We start from the raw sequence: 16,177 nt of genomic DNA on the forward strand, positions 1-16,177 counted from the left end.
TTGGCATGACTGTTGGAAGTCCTAACGAAAACCAACGTGCAAAATTTCAATCGGAAAACAATTTCGCCTTCTAGCTGCTTCGGAAACCAAATCTGTATATCGGTTTATATGGAAGCTACATCAGGTTATTGACCGATTTGAACCGTAATCTGCACGGTTGTTGGAAGTTATGGCAAAACATTTCGTGCAAACTTTCAGCCAAATCGAATAAGAATTTAAGTTCCAGGGGTTCAAGAAGTCAAATCAGATCGGTTCATATGGGATGTGTCCGAATTTGAACAGATTTTCTCCATTTGCAATCCCTTACAACCTACAATCAATAAGAAGTTTGAATGCAACATTTCAAGCGGCTAGCTTTACGCATTCGACCACTATCGTGATTTTCATAGACGGATGGACCTCTCTAGATCGATTTAGAATGTCAAGACGATCCAGAATATTTATGCTTTATGGGGTCGAAGTGCTTTTATGTCGAAGTGTCACATACGGAATGACTACATCTAGAAGGATCTCTCGCTATTAAGGAATGCATAATGCACAATGGGGTATTTGCTATTCATAATTAATACAATTTTAGAGAAGCGTCTAATCTGGGAGGGAGTGAGAAAGATACTTCCAAATATTTGGAGGAAAATCGCATCAGATTTAGATATTGCTTCCAAATTCATAGGTATATCTTTCATCCGGCAAGTGCATTTATGGCTCATGCTCCTATTATTTCATATGCACTTTGATATTTGGCGGTACCTTTTGGGCAGTTTTGGATTCAGGACGGGCCTATAAATACTTGAACACAATTTTTGATATCGCATTCATACTTTACTCCCGAATATCTTTCATTTGAGTCACATATTGTCCCGATCGGTCGCTTTTGATTTTGAGTGGTACTCTTGGGGTGGTTTTGGTCTTAAGCCAACCCCCTACGTACTCCAAGTACGTTAAATACCAATTTTTAATATCATATTCGTACTCCACTCCCCACTTCCATACTATCCCCAGCGTTCCACTTTTGATTTTGAGCGGTGCTGTTGGGTTAAAGGGGAGGGTCCGTCCCGCTTCCAATGTCCGACTAGTCTACGTACTAATTTTAATATATAGAGCTCATCTCCAAGTCTAGTCAGACTTTAATTTTGCACACCTCTTGAAATATCGAATAGAACCTTGTACGATTTTCTTGCGATAGTACAAAAATTGTGGATATCTACAGCCTTAAAGGCATATCGGATCAAAGATATATATGGGAGTTATATCTAAATCTGGACCGATTTTGGCACACATATGTAGACGTGAAATAAAACACCTCGTGCTAAATTTTGTATAGATCGGGCCAAAATTGTGGCTTCTACTGCCTTAAAAGTCCATATAGGATGAAATATATATATATTGGGGAGCTATATCTAAATCAGGACCGATTTTATTGAAATTTTGCGGATGTATTGGGACGGTAATTGTGGCTTATATAGCCTTAAAAGACCATATCGGATGAAATATATATATGGGAGCTATATCTTAATCTAATCCGATTTTTATTAAATTTCGCATAAATATTAGGACGCCATATAAAAAACCATGTGCTTCTTTTTGTACTCATAGTACCAACATTTTGTCTGTTACAGCCTTAAAATTCCATATCGGATGAAAAATGGGAGCTATATATACTATATATATATATGGGAGCATTCGTCGCCCATTCCCTTAACTCGGACTGCGTCAACCCGAACGGCTTCGAGTTAACCAAGTTTATTGACGGCAGTCCTCTGGCCTTCACCGTCAAATCGTCTGCCCGGAGTAAGGGGAATTCTCCGTTATGGCCCGGCACCCAAACGATGCGGATTTTGCCATGATGATCTCTATGTTCGGAAACAAAATGTATTCTAAATCCTTCTCGGCGAGAACAAGGGAATTCTCATCGTCGATTACCTTCATTTTGTTAGGTTATTTATTTTTTCAAAGAAACTTTGAAACTTTCATTTTGGAGCTAGTCTAGAGGTCGAAGTTATCGATGAAGGTTGCTGTATTGTCGGATATCGTCATCGAATTTTGTCTTAAATCAAAAATCGATTACTATATCTGAAATTTCAAAAATTAATTAAGTGCTATTTTGAGGGCCATATACACCACCTGGCAATGGTAGCATTTCATGAAATAGAAAGTGTCTTCAGTAATGCAAAAACCGACGATAATCACGAAAGTGCAGGAAACTCTTGTCATTAATATTGCGGAAAGAAAGTTTATGAATGACTTTAAAGGGAACCTTCAAGGAGATTTACTGTCTTTACTCCTTTGGAATACAGCCATTAAAAACATATTATTGTCTTTGAAATAAGGTGGAGTATATGTGTTCTTTGTGTCAATTTCTCTTTCGAGATGAATTTGAGGATCGAAAATTTCATACAATGGAAAAATGAAAGCCACAGGAGATACACCACACCAACCATGATTTGATGCGTTTCGACCCTTTGGTACTTATCTCGAAGAAATTGCGAAAGAACCTCTACAACCAGTATCAAGCTGGATACGCATCCAGCTGCTGCAAATTTATAGAGACATACTTCAGAAAGTTCTTCGTAAGAGCCTAAACACGCGGCTTAATCCGTCAATGACAAGCATTGCTCTTTTCAGCAGGAGATACAAGGTGCCCACATTGGCACCAATCTCCCTGGGAGAAGAAAGCGTAATATTCCTGGATTCTTATCCAGGAATTAAACTTCACCAATCTCCCTGGGAGAAGAAAGCGTAATATTCCTGGATTCTTATCCAGGAATTAAACTTCAAATCCAGCATTTTGGAAGCGGACATAAAGACAAATGTTGCCCTAGAAACCTGCACGGGGCCATTGGCAAAAATTGGGGATTTAAAAAGCTTGAGATGCACTGACTGTATACTGAAGTTGTTACACCTATAATGCTATATGGTGTTTTGGTCTGGTGGACGGCGTTCCAAAAATACTGCTAATGTTCAACGCTCAGGCGGTTCCAAAGGAAGTCTTGTTTTATTTAAATACAATTTTTTTACCCTCTACCATAAAATGGGGGTATACTAAGTTCATCATTCCATTTGTAACACATCGAAATATTGATTTGATACCCAAAAAGTGTATATTATTGACCGTTCCAAGTGGATTTAGCCATACCCGTCCGTCTGTCTGCGGAAAGCACGTCTACTTTCGAAGGAATAAAGCTAGCACAAATACTTGGTGTGTATGTTGGAAGTCATAGTAGCAATCATCGTGAGAAACTTCTTGCATATTGGACAAAAATTGCACCCTCTAGGGTTCAAGAGATAAAATCGGGAAATCGGTTTATGGGGAGTTATATCAGGCTGTAAACCAATTTAGACCAGTCTTGAAATGGATGGATGGAGGTCATGGAAGAAGACTTTGCGCCAAAATATCAGCCAAATCAGATGAGAATTGCGCCCTCTAGAGGCTTAAGAAATCATAACAATAGATTTGTGGAAATGGTGGAAGCTATATCCAAAACTGAACCAATATGGCCCACATGGCCCAATCCCCAAAGGCCTACATCAATAAAAAGAATCTGTGTAAAATTTCAAGAAACTAGCCGTGGTGCAGAGGTTAGCATGTTCGCCAATGACGCCGAACGCCTGAGTGCAAATCCTGGCGTTAACATTAGAAAAAAAATTTTCAACGATGATCATGGCCTTACAAATGCTGGCTGCATTTGTGGGGTGTCCTGCTATGTTGAAACTTCCCTACCAAGTGGTGTCGCTATGCGGCACGCCGTTCGGACTCGGCATAAAAAGAAGGCTCCCTATCATTGAGCTTATACTTTAATCGGACTCCATTCATTGATATTAGAGAAGTATCCCCTGTTCCTTAGTGGAATGTTCATGAGAATTTTAGTAGTAGAAGCTTTATTCGTTCGACCGCCATCGTGATTTCGACAGACGGACAGGCACAAGGACGAACGCCATTATTTTGGAGAAAAAAAACAGAGCTCCTTTAAATATTTCTCATTCCATGACATATTTTACATCTGAAACATCTGAAAATAACTAAAAAATTATTGCTTCTCTAACAAAATATGACTGCTTTTCGGTAGATTTTCTAATGTCATAGCAAACTTTTTCAAATTCAATGGAAATCTATACTTATTCGCTTTTTTTTTGTTGATCTTTTCAGGGAAAAAAATGGTGTAGAAGTAAGTAAAATTAAAGAACTTGAAGGTCGCTATCGTATAGTGGTGGCCGAAAAAAGTTTCATGATTGATAAAACAGATGTCCATGATGATGGCCTCTATTCATGTGTGGCCAATAATCAGCGGAAAGATTTTAACGTAGTTGGTAAGTAGACAGACTTGCGAGTTTTTTAAAACCTCCATTTGCACTCGTCCGTCAAGAGACAACTGAAACCGACAACCAACAATTGGGCTAATGCATTCTTGTTTTTTTTTTTTCTTTTCTACTACACCAATTACAGCTAATCTTGCTGTTCGAGTGCCTTCAAACTTGGGCGTTGTTGAGGGTGAAAAATTGTCAATTGTATGTACTGTTGTTGGTACAAATCCACAATTGTCATGGACTTTTGGTGAGTGTGTGTTCTTTTCTTGTTTGTCTTCCCTCGATTATTTGCGGACAAATATTCCTGGAACTTACTAAACTTGTTTTTGCTTTGCAGGTAATTTAACCATCAACAATAGCACAGATCGTTATATTTTAAGACCCGATGATAATAAAATCCAAAATGCTATTTTAACCATTGAAAATGTTACTTTGGATGATAGAGGCGAATACAAATGTATTGGCCGCAATGCAGCCACCGACAACGTTAAAGTACGAGAAGCTAGTGATACATCTTTTATACGTGTAAAAGGTAAGTTGTTGTATATTCTAATGCCAAGATTTAGGCTCTCTTCGTCGAATTGCAGTGGCAAAAATTTACAAGTTTCTTCAAATAGTGATGTGCAACGCTCAGTTTGCATAGCACAAGACGCAATACAAGGCGTCCTAAAGCTTGAAATCAACGGCCGGTCTTGGTTTTTTAAAATTCTTATCGAGTTAAGCACGATATTTCGTTTAAGATAATCGTTCTGTTTGGTCACCAAACAAGACAACATTTCAAAATTTGCACACAAACATTCCATTAAGGTACAATAAGGAGAATTTTATCAAACTCAAATTTAAGGGCAATAGACTTCCATTTCATAGCCGACAAACCATATCTCCATATGGTTTGTCATGTGTGGTTTACGTGTCAAATGCGTCTAGTCTGTAGGACAGGTATAAACTCGGTAGCTTTTTACCGCTCATGAATGTTGCCTGATACCCCGCTTGATTTAGAAGTTCCCTTTTGTTGAACATTCAACCTGATGGTGATAAGAATAGAAGCTGTGAAAATAGCCCATATGATACCGCTAAAACAATTAAGGAGACATACTGTCAAACTTGGTAAAGTAGCATTATAGGTGGCCTAGGTCTTACTCCAGTGCTGACAAGTTCAGACTGACAGTACATAGTTACCAACCGAACAATCCTCCTCCTGTGCTGTCAGGATGCGACTTAAAGACCTTGTTGCTACTGCTGACTTTGTCACAAAGTGCAGTGGCATCTGCCGAGGACTGTCAAATGTTACACTAGGTTAGATTAAAAAGAGCAGGAGCATTATAAACCGCACCATGCCATTATAGATATAAACCTAAGCTAACAATCTGCTGCTCTAAATACCGAAAAGTAACCCCGAAGAAATGTCAGAAATTGCCTGCTGCTCATAAAACCCCTAATCGTTTTAAATCTTATAATCCCAAGTTTTTTCAAGACTGGTATCGTATCCGCACGAAAGCCGGACATTGATATAGGAAATCAATGCCCAATTGCTGTTGTTTGAGTAGCCACATATTTCAGTATTTAAGTGAGAGCCGGTGTCGGTTCGTCTCTTACCGATAATCTCTATTCGCTAACGCTGATTCTCCGCAATTGCAGTTGGAGCTAGTCCGTATACGGTACTTCCACTGTTGTAGCCACATTTTCATGTGGAGGTGGCGATCTTCGTCAAGCTCCTGTATGTGGGCAAGTTCGTTCCGGTCAAAAGTACTGATCGACGCGGGAACAAGGTGGGCATTGATTATTTAAAGGCGCCAATTACTCGCCTTGTCATATCGAGCATCATAGACACTCAGTATTTGTGCAAGAGTCGGTGCCGCTTGGCCTCTTACTGAGACTCTCCACTCGATACCGCTGATTGTCCGCAACTGGCGTTGCAGCTACTCCGTATGAAGCATTCCACTATCCGCAACCTGTGGACGCACCCGGTAGCCCGCAGCTAAGCTTCTCGTGACAGCAATGAACACCTCACAGATCGGGCCTCAATGTACCAGCCTGTGCGGTACTCATAGCTCCACACACACAGCTATTCGCAACCTGCGGATCCGTCCGATAGCAAGTCATGAACATGATGAAAATTCTACAGATCGGAGCCTTAATGGTGCTGATAGTTATACGCTGCTAGGTTCCTACGTCTCATTATCCTCCTTTTCTCCATAAGTTCCCCCGCTGTTCTATGTGTCTCGTAATGATACCGCAAGCCATACTGTCCTCCTTCCTATTTCTTCACAGTAAAAGTATCATTTCTCACGATCAAGATCCTCTCATAAGATTTTCGTCGCCATTCCGATCGTTTCACTATTCCACAGTGATATAGGGCGGTTGTTGTTGTAGCAGTTTATTGTGTACTATCTTTCGTCTGCTTGATTCTGTTGAGTGTCAAGACCCAGGAACTCCGCGACTAGGATGGGGTGCGTCCACAGGGATCTGGGTCTGAGTCGAGTGGGTCTGGCCGGGCAGTTAAACAGGTGACGTGTATCGTGCGGTCCGTGGTTACAATCGGGATGCACGTCGGCATCAATCCTAGCTCTGTGGGAATTGAGGCGGCTGCATCTGCCGGAACGTAATTGAGCCAGAACCACTCTGGTTTGCCGGGGGAGGTCGATTTCTTCGGGTGCAATGGGTGGTGGTCGTTCTCCAAGGACTACATTCACCCGGTAGCCAATTAACGCGTCTGCTACCGTGTCTGCATGAATGTTGTTCAGACCCGCTTGATATGCCGCTTGATCTAGAGGTTCCCTCTTGTAGCGCTGAACCTCACGCTCTAGATCGTGTAGATCTACCTTAAGGCTTCTGGGCGGTGGGTATCTATCCACAAGATGATGATTTGGATGATTTCTGCGATAAAAGCCCAAAAGGTATTGCTTAGACAGCATGTAGTTATGTCTTCGCACTGGTAGGATCTTTGTCTCCTGATGGAGGTGGTCCACATGAGAACTGAGGAGACAGCCCGTCGCAGTTCGGAGGGCGGCATTTTGACAGATCTGAATATTATTCCACTGCGTGTCACAAAGTTGACGTGACCACACTGGCGCTGCATAACTTACCACAGACCGGCCAATTGCTTTGTACGTGGTCAACAAGGTTTCTTTGTCTGCACCCCAAGTGCTGCCAGCGAGTGACTTGAGGACCTTGTTTCTACTTTTGACTTTATTGCAGATTGCTGTGGCTTGTGGGAGAAAGTGTAGGAGCTGTCAAATGTGACGCCAAGTATTTTGGGACACTTGATGGTCGGAATCATTTCTCCATTGACCATCACAGTCAGCTCAGTATTCACCTCACGCGTATTTGTAGTGAACAGTGTGGCTGAAGATTTGGTGGCGGATACCTTCAGATTTCTTGCAGCGAAATATGAGGCAAGCTCGTTGAGGTAGACGTTCAACCTATCGCAGATGTCATCAATGGGTGGGGGCCTTTCCGCATATGATACGATCTCTATGCTGGTCTGGAGGAGGTGGGATGGAGGATAGGTAGAGGTTAAACAGAGCCGGAGATATCACCCCACCTTGGGGAACTCCCTGTTTCCCTCTACGGTGTTTTGACTTCTTATCCCTAAATTCCACAAATGACTGGCGGCCACACAGATAATTCGCGACCCAACGTTTCAGGCCTGGCTGGAGGGACGTGTTGGCGATGTCCTCAAATAATTTGGCATTGCTGACCATGTCGAATGCCTTCGATAGGTCCAGTGCCACGAGGACCGTCCTATCACATGGCCTAGGTTGATTGAAGCCACGGCAAATGTGTGTGGTGATGGCATGCAAAGCTGTTGTTGTACTGTGCAGTCTCCGAAATCCGTGTTGATGCTCGGCGAATGGAAATTCTCCTACGAGGCTCGGGAGGAGTAATGCCTCAAGCGTCTTAGCCACTGGTGAGAGAAGGGAGATCGGTCTGTACGACTCCCCCAAACTCGGGTCTTTACCAGGCTTCAGTAGCGGGATCACTCTGCCCATTTTCCAGACATCGGGAACTATAAGAGTGTTCAATGACAGGTTAAGGACAGTGGTAAGGTACTCAACTCCAGGTAAATCCAGATTCTTCAGCATCAATGTAGAGATTCCGTCGGGGCCCAACGCCTTGGAAGATTTGGCGCCACGGATGACATTCGTAACTTCGCCCACGGTAAATTGTGATGACTGTTCATCGGCTCGGAGACCACGAATACGGCGAATGGCTCTCCTCCTTGCCCTGTCTCTCTCGGGATGCACAATAAATTGACGGTTGAACAACCTGTGGCATCTCTTCGGATCAGTACGGTTATCTCGCCAAAAGTGACTGAGGTCCTGTCGTCCCGTCTACCGGGGTTCGAGAGAGACTTAACAGTGGCCCACAGTTTGCCTGCACCGGTGCCTAAGTTACATTGCTCCAAGTGTTCCAGCCACAAATTCCGGTTATGTTCGTTGACTACCCTGTTTATTTCCAGATTCAGCTCGCTGATTCTGGGGTTAGCGGGGTCCATAGCACGAATCCCATCACGCTCGTCTGCGAGTACCACTGCTTGCGCCGGGAAATTGGGTCGCACTTGCGGTATTCGACCGGCTGGTATAAAGCGAGCGGCTGCTGCGTTGATGATGTCTCGGAATTTCCTCTCGGCCACAAGCACATCAGAGGGGTGGTGGCAGTTCATTGAAGCGGCGATTGGTATACTCTCTGAAGCCGGTCCAATTGGCCTTCTTGTAATTGATGAACGTCCGGCGCTCAGAGGATATGAAGTCGGGTGGTCGGTCGATGGTGAGGATTATGGGGAGGTGGTCTGACCCCAAAGAGATGACGACTTGCCAGGATACGTCACTCAGGAGATCAGAGGATGCAATTGAGATGCCTGGCGAGCTGCTGCACCTCCTCGTAATCCTAGTGGGGGCATCCTCATTCACCGTGCAAAACGTGGAGCTATATATCTGCTCTGCCAAAGCTATGCCACGCTGGTCGTTACCTAGGGGAGAATGCCATGACGAGTGATGTGCATTAAAATCCCCCAGAACCAGACGACCATGGCCAGATAGCAACCCACTTATGTCGGGGCTGTAGGCCTGGCCATTAATCGGGACACAGCTACCAACCGGCGGTATATACACGTTGTATATCTCTATCTCGGCAGTACCAGACCTGACTGCTACCCCCATACATTCCATGTATGGGTCACTAGCGTCAAGCGCAGGCGAGATAGGTCTATACTGCACGGAATGGTGTATAACGAAGGCCAATCCCCCACCTCCATTCCTTGAGCGATCCTTACGTAGCACATTGTAGCCGTGACAACTGTGCAAGCTGCAGGTGTTAGTCAGCTTTGTCTCCTGGATCGCTGCGACCGATATGCTCTTCCGACTCATAAAATCTACAATCTCATCAATCTTGCCTCGCAGTCCATTGCAGTTTAACTGCAAGAACGATACACTTCCCGGCACTGGCCTGGCAGTAGTAGGGCTAGGGTGCTGTCGTTGCATAAATTGCCGTACGGGAGAGGTCGGGGGGTCACATAGTCCGACGACGAGGACGCCGAAGGCGACGACGGCGACGCTTGTGACCCACTGCTGGCTATGTTCGCACAGCACCTAGCGACATAGCCAGTATGACTATACTCCCGTAGCGAAGTTAGGCCAGAGCAAGAACGGAAGTGTACCCACTCCAAGCACCGGTTACACCTCACCGACACTGACCGATGATGAAGGCGGTTCTGGCAAACGGAACAGAACCAGGGTCCGGGGTTCTTTTCAATCCCGGCACGGACCAGAAGCGTACGGAGAAGGCACTCCGGGATGTGCCTCTCCCATGACGAAAAAGACGAACACGTACACTGAGGCGGCAGCCCTTGTCGATGAAGATTCCATCCATGCCATGGTTGTACGCACCGGATTGAGGCGGTCGTCGTCTACGGCCTTAACTCTAACTGCATTATCCTGAAAGACTTCGCAATTCCTCCTCACTCCACAGGGAGACTGCCGTGCATAAAATAATAGAAGAGTCCTTCAATGCTAAGACTTACACATTGGTGATAAGCATTGGCTTCGAAGGGCTTTTGACAATGTGCGAACCGACGCACTGATCCAATCCTTAGACCAGCAAGAGTGGACCGGTTCCTTACAGACTATATAAATCATATGCAAAAGAACAGGTGGATAAATTCTGGACTCTATGACATAGAGATAAGGAGAAAGTGGCACAGGCACGCCATTTTATCTCCACTCCTATGGGTGACCACCATAAATAACCTATTACGAGTTATAATACTTTTAAGGGGTAAGGATCCGAATCTGCTATGAAGAAAAGCCGAAAGGGTCTTGGCCTATACGGCTGGGCTAGATCTAGGGGTCTCAATGTTAAACCAGGGAAGACGAAAACATTGAGAACCCAGGAACTGCTCTCCACTAGACAGTCGGTTGTAACTACCGGAATGGCTCGATGAAGTCCTTCATCGGCAAGGGCTGCCACCTCAGTGTGCAACACACTGCTACCACAACAACAACAACCATCAATCGAAGACTGTGCCGCTAGCAATAGAGTCTCGCACTCGACCTCAAGTGTTGTCTCAGATATCCGATCAAAAATCGTTTCCAATCCATTAGGGTTTCCTATCGCCTTCTCGATTATGCCGCGATGGTACGACCCGCACCTATCTTCTATTCATTCTTCCATCGTTTTAAGTCTCATAGCCGCAGTGGCTTCCTCTACCGTAAACTGTTGGTATATGGGTTAAACATCTAGATTTGCCTCCAGTGCTGTAGTAGGCGTAGTTTGCATTGCCCCACGTTTGCCAAAACAACTTGTTGTTGTTTTAGCCACATGTCTATATGTGGAGGTGGCTATTCTCGTATAGCTCCTATATGCGAACAAGCTCGTTCCGGTTAATAGGACCAATCGTCGTGGGAACATGATGGCCATTGGCTATTTAAAGGCGCCAATAACTCCCCTTGTCATATCGATCATCATATGTACTCAGTATTTGTGCAAAAGCCGGTGCGCCCGGCCTCTCACTGAGACTCTCCACTCGATACCGCTTCCGGCACGGGATAGCTGTGCGCACCACACAGGCTGGAACATTTAGGTCCAATCTGTGTGGTGTTCTTTGCTGTCACGAGAAGCTTAGCTGCGAGCTATTGGGCGCGTCCACAGATTAGTCGAATGCTCCATACGGAGTAGCTGCAACGGCAGTCTCGTACAATCAGCGGTATCGAGCGGAGAGTCTCAGTGAGAGGCCGGTCGGCACCAGCTCTTACACAAATAATACCGCTATGAGAGCCTATGATGATCGATATGACTAGGCGAGTTATTGGCGCCTTTAAATAACCAATGGCCACCCAGTTCCCGCGCGATCGGTCCTTTGGGCCGTAACGAACTTGCTCACCTACAGGAGCTTGACGAGGATCGCCACGTTCACATGAAAATGTGGCTACAACAACAACAACTCGTTGCCACGGATTGTCCGTGACCGCAATTGTAGCTACTACTGTGGACATAAGCTTTTCGTGATAACAATAAACAGCACAAATCGTAGCTCAAAGTTCCAGCCTGTGTGGTGCTCTTAGCTATCCCGTGCCGGGGAAAAATTTGTTCTTTGAACTTGTTGCACTTCTCCTCCGACGCCTTCCACTAAACTACCGATGCGGAAATTAGTATTGATCGTATCACTGTTCTGTAGAGCCAATGAGTTATCCTCGGATGATGTCACATTTTTAACCTTGGGCACGTCTACTAAATTGTTAACATCTGCAAAACTTCTCAGTACGCACCTGAATGTGATACTTCTAGTTCAGTTTCCTTTATCGAGATCTCTCCCAAGTATGTGACATTGTCGGATATGTAAAACGTTCTGTCTGAAATGAGGCGTCTAAAATTGGCCCATCTATGTCTTGCTCGTAAACAGGCAAATTTCAGTCTTCTCCAGGTTATAGTTTAGAGTCCTAGCTATGGCTAGTCGTAGGCCAGCCACAAAACCCTTTCGTTCTTCCTGTATAGATAATTCGGATCCCTACAACTTAGAAGTATTATAACATAACAAAGAAGACGGATTCAAATCCGTCTTTAGGATTCGCACTAGGATATTTATGGTGTCGCCATTTCTATGTTATGAAGCCCACAATTTACCCACATGTTTCCTAGTATATGGTTTAACAGTCCCTAAGGCCCTGCTCTAAGGGACGAATCGACGTCAGTAAAGGCCAAAACAGAATGAGCGCCTTGAAAATGCAATTCTGTAAACAAAAACACAAAAGCAACGCTCAAAGTTAAACAACTTTTAACCTTGTCGCTTAAAAACACTTCTTCACGTATGGCAACTCAAAGTGACGCTCGATTTCACACGTCAACGTTGACAATTCTTCAACTTTTGCGTGTCGCTTTTATGGGATTTGTTTGCAGAGATGCATTTTTCAACGCAATGCACAAAAACAAAGCTCAACGCGCTAATTCTATTTTTGATAAACCTGATCTTCTGATCTCATCAAATCGGATTTTAGTTATATATAGTCGCTATATAGACCGATCTCCAGACTTAAAGTCTTGAGGCAATAAATTGCTAATTTTTCATCCGATTTCGATGAAATTTGGCACAGTGAATTCTGTTATACCCCTATTCGTTTCTGTGAAGTGCGGTTCTGATCGGACTTTATTTGGATATAGCTGCCCCTAGACCGGTATTTATTGGGTATTTACCCAAGCTTTGTGTATTTACCCAGTAGAAACCCATCTCTAGTAATTTCCTGTTTCGTAAAAAATTTTCACGTATGAGCCGCATATCACAGTTACCGCACTGCTAAGAAGAATCCAAATCTTGTGTAGTAGTTCATCTTTATCACATACATTTTTGACTCAATTTGTTTGTTATTGTTAATCTTAATTTCTCTCTCTCTCTCTCTCTTTCTCTTACAGGCAAATTTGCCGCTTTGTGGCCTTTCTTGGGTATCTGTGCTGAGGTGTTGATACTGTGTACCATCATTTTGATTTACGAGAAGAGACGCAATAAAAGCGTAGTGGAAGATGACACAGATCCCCAGGATCAGTAAGTTTATGTAAAAAAAAAAAAACAAAAACTTGAAAAATAATCTACCCAAATCAATATTATCAACAAGAATGACAACAACAACACTTCCTACAACAAACATTTTCGGTTAACTTTGATTTAGAAAGAGAGGAGGATGGTTAAGCAAGTTTACTTGTGTTTGTGTCTGTATGAAACACACTTCTTCTGTTGTGATTTCTTTTTCTCTTTGTCTTTTTGTTTTTCTTCCTCTTCTTCTCTTAAACCTCTTTCTGTCCCTAAAGTAGTTAAAGAATCAAATAAGCAATTTTTCAAATTTATCTATATATTCATTCTACTACTGGCAACAAAACCAAACAATTATTTAAGTTTGACAGTGAACAAAAAAAGTACACTAATTACACACTCACACACAGACAATATTAAAAAAAATTGAAACGAATAAAGCATGTAAAGTAGTAAAAATTATTTTAATACAAACAAAAATACACATGGAAAACGATGAAACTAAATACACAAAACAACAATTAGATAAATTTTAGTGGAAATTCATTTAAGTTTATTATTCATAGAACGCCTAAAATTCTACCTTTCTTAGTCTTGGAATTATTTTGTTTAAGGGGAAACTTACTTCTTCCCCCTAACTGTTGCTATGTAATATCCGCCCGCTCTTTCACTTGCGTATGTATACCTTTTGTTTTCTTCTAACGGTTCTTTTCCAAAAAGTCGAAAGCCAAACAAAACAAAAAATGTCTTAGTGCAAAAGTACATTAATTTACAACGTGTTAATAATAGTAATGATAACATTAATTTAAATGAAGAAAACCGACCCCCCTCCCCCTTATGAATTATGAATGAATAAAAAATATCAACATTTACTTATATATACATATATACAGATTTATGTATTTAATTTAAACTTTTTATTTTTATTTGCTTAATTTTTGTTAATAGTTACGAGTACATAGAAAACTAAGGAAAAGCAATTCACTTGCTCAAAGTTTAACCAATGGGAGGCAGAGAGTAAGACAGGCTTTTGCATTGAGTTTCAAGAACCAAGGGTTCTTAGGTAAGGCTAACATGCCTTACATGAGCGATGTGCTTCTTTCTGTTCCCACCATTGGTAATTGTGTATAGAATCAAAATAAAATTTTGTTTCTATATCCGCTGGAAAGGTCCTTTTTTCACAAAGTGTGCTTAATTAAACATACCAATAGATTTTTGACTTCCTAGTCAAAACACACACACACACGCCCTTTTCACACACAAAAACTTACCACACTTACCTTAGTTTCGTTTTTTTTTGCCTTAATGTATATTTGTATTGTCTTATCCAAGGAAAACCCCAAAAAATGCTATCTTTGTACACAAATGAATAAAGTTTCTAAAGTTTTAAATAAGAAGCTCGATCTTCATTTCATGTAAAAACAAAATCTAGATAATTATAACAATATTTGTTTAATTTCCTTTTTATTTCAACACAATTGAAAAAAATTTTTGTTTTTATTTATTAGTTTCCGCTCAGCTTACTACATATAATTGTTAAATAATATTAATTAAGTACTTATATATGATGTACACATGCATATATACATACATATTTGTTTTCTTTACTTAAATTTTATATACCCTCAGTTTCCACAGTAACTTAATTTTGTTTATCATATAATTTGTATGATTTTTAAATATTTACACACACTCAGATGTAATGATCTACTTTTTGCCATGCTTCCATTTATTTCTTTTTTTTAGTTTACCTCGAGCCTTAATGTTTATATAAGAAAAGAAAAACATTGTACTTCAAATTATGATTATGTTATTATATATTTTTTTCTTTCGTTAACACCAACAAACAAAAACAAGCCTTTAAAACAAAATGAATAAAAAGTAAAAAATCTTAAATTATGTTGTTTTATTTTTATTTTTGTTTTTTTTTTTAATTTTAGTTGTTCACCTGCATTTCGAATTTTCTTTTTGTTTCGTTATAATCTAGGACTGCTACTGCTAAAATATACAGGGTGCGCCAGAGAAACTTATTTAATTGAAAGGTCAATAAAAACATAAGTACTTCAGTTATTGATCATTCATTTCATTTTTTATTTGAGAATACGATATACGAAATTATGTGTCATGCATAGACATGGGTTTCTACCGGGTAAATACCCAACGCTTAGGTATTTATTGGGTAAATACCCAATATTTTTCAAACAATTTTTGATGATTTCGTATTCTTTGTATAGAAATCTGATCTTCTTATTTCATAAAATTGGATTTTAGTTATATTTAGCCACTATATAGACTGATCACCAGACTTAAAGTCTTGAGGCAATAAATTGGCAATTTTTCGTCCAATTTCGATGAAATTTGGCACAGTGAGTTCTGTTAGACTCCTACCCATTTCTGTGAAGAGTAGTTCAGATCGGACTATATTTGGATATAGTTGTCCTAAGACCGACCGACCGATCTCGCATAAAATATCCATTTTTTACCCGAATTCAATGAAATTTGGCACAGCGTGTTCTAGTATCCCTTTTGTTGAATATCGTCCAGATCGGACCATATTTAGGTATAGCTGCCATATAGACCGATCTTCCGTGTAGTGTAATGAGCCCATAAAATGAGCATTTTTCATCCGATTTGGATGACTATCCCTGATGCACTGCCTGATGTCATCGTTTTAGGTTCATTGCCTAGTCTAGTCTTCCGACATTTTATAAAGTCGGTAATGGTATCATTGTCGGCTGTTCGTTAAGCTTTATTGGCTTTCCATTCCCTGTACTGCCTGATGTTTCAATACTAGGATCTTTGCCTATCTTAGCCTTCAAAATCATAAGTAAATGGGCTTCTTGGGCGTAAGTGATG

The 16,177-nt window shown here is 41.6% G+C and overlaps 1 protein-coding gene across 2 annotated transcripts in view; it reads left to right on the forward strand.

Moving 5' to 3' along the window:
* LOC106090419 (uncharacterized) overlaps positions 1-16,177 on the forward strand; it is a 111,971-nt gene that overhangs the window by 72,876 nt on the left and 22,918 nt on the right. For both annotated transcript variants that reach the window (XM_059365168.1, XM_059365169.1), the window contains exons 6-9: positions 4,145-4,305; positions 4,442-4,549; positions 4,640-4,834; positions 13,207-13,336. In XM_059365168.1, coding sequence (XP_059221151.1) covers positions 4,145-4,305; positions 4,442-4,549; positions 4,640-4,834; positions 13,207-13,336 — 594 coding nt within the window. The remainder of the gene's footprint in view (positions 1-4,144; positions 4,306-4,441; positions 4,550-4,639; positions 4,835-13,206; positions 13,337-16,177) is intronic.

The sequence above is a fragment of the Stomoxys calcitrans genome, chromosome 3 (genome assembly GCF_963082655.1).
Source record: "Stomoxys calcitrans chromosome 3, idStoCalc2.1, whole genome shotgun sequence".
Lineage (NCBI taxonomy): Eukaryota > Metazoa > Arthropoda > Insecta > Diptera > Muscidae > Stomoxys > Stomoxys calcitrans.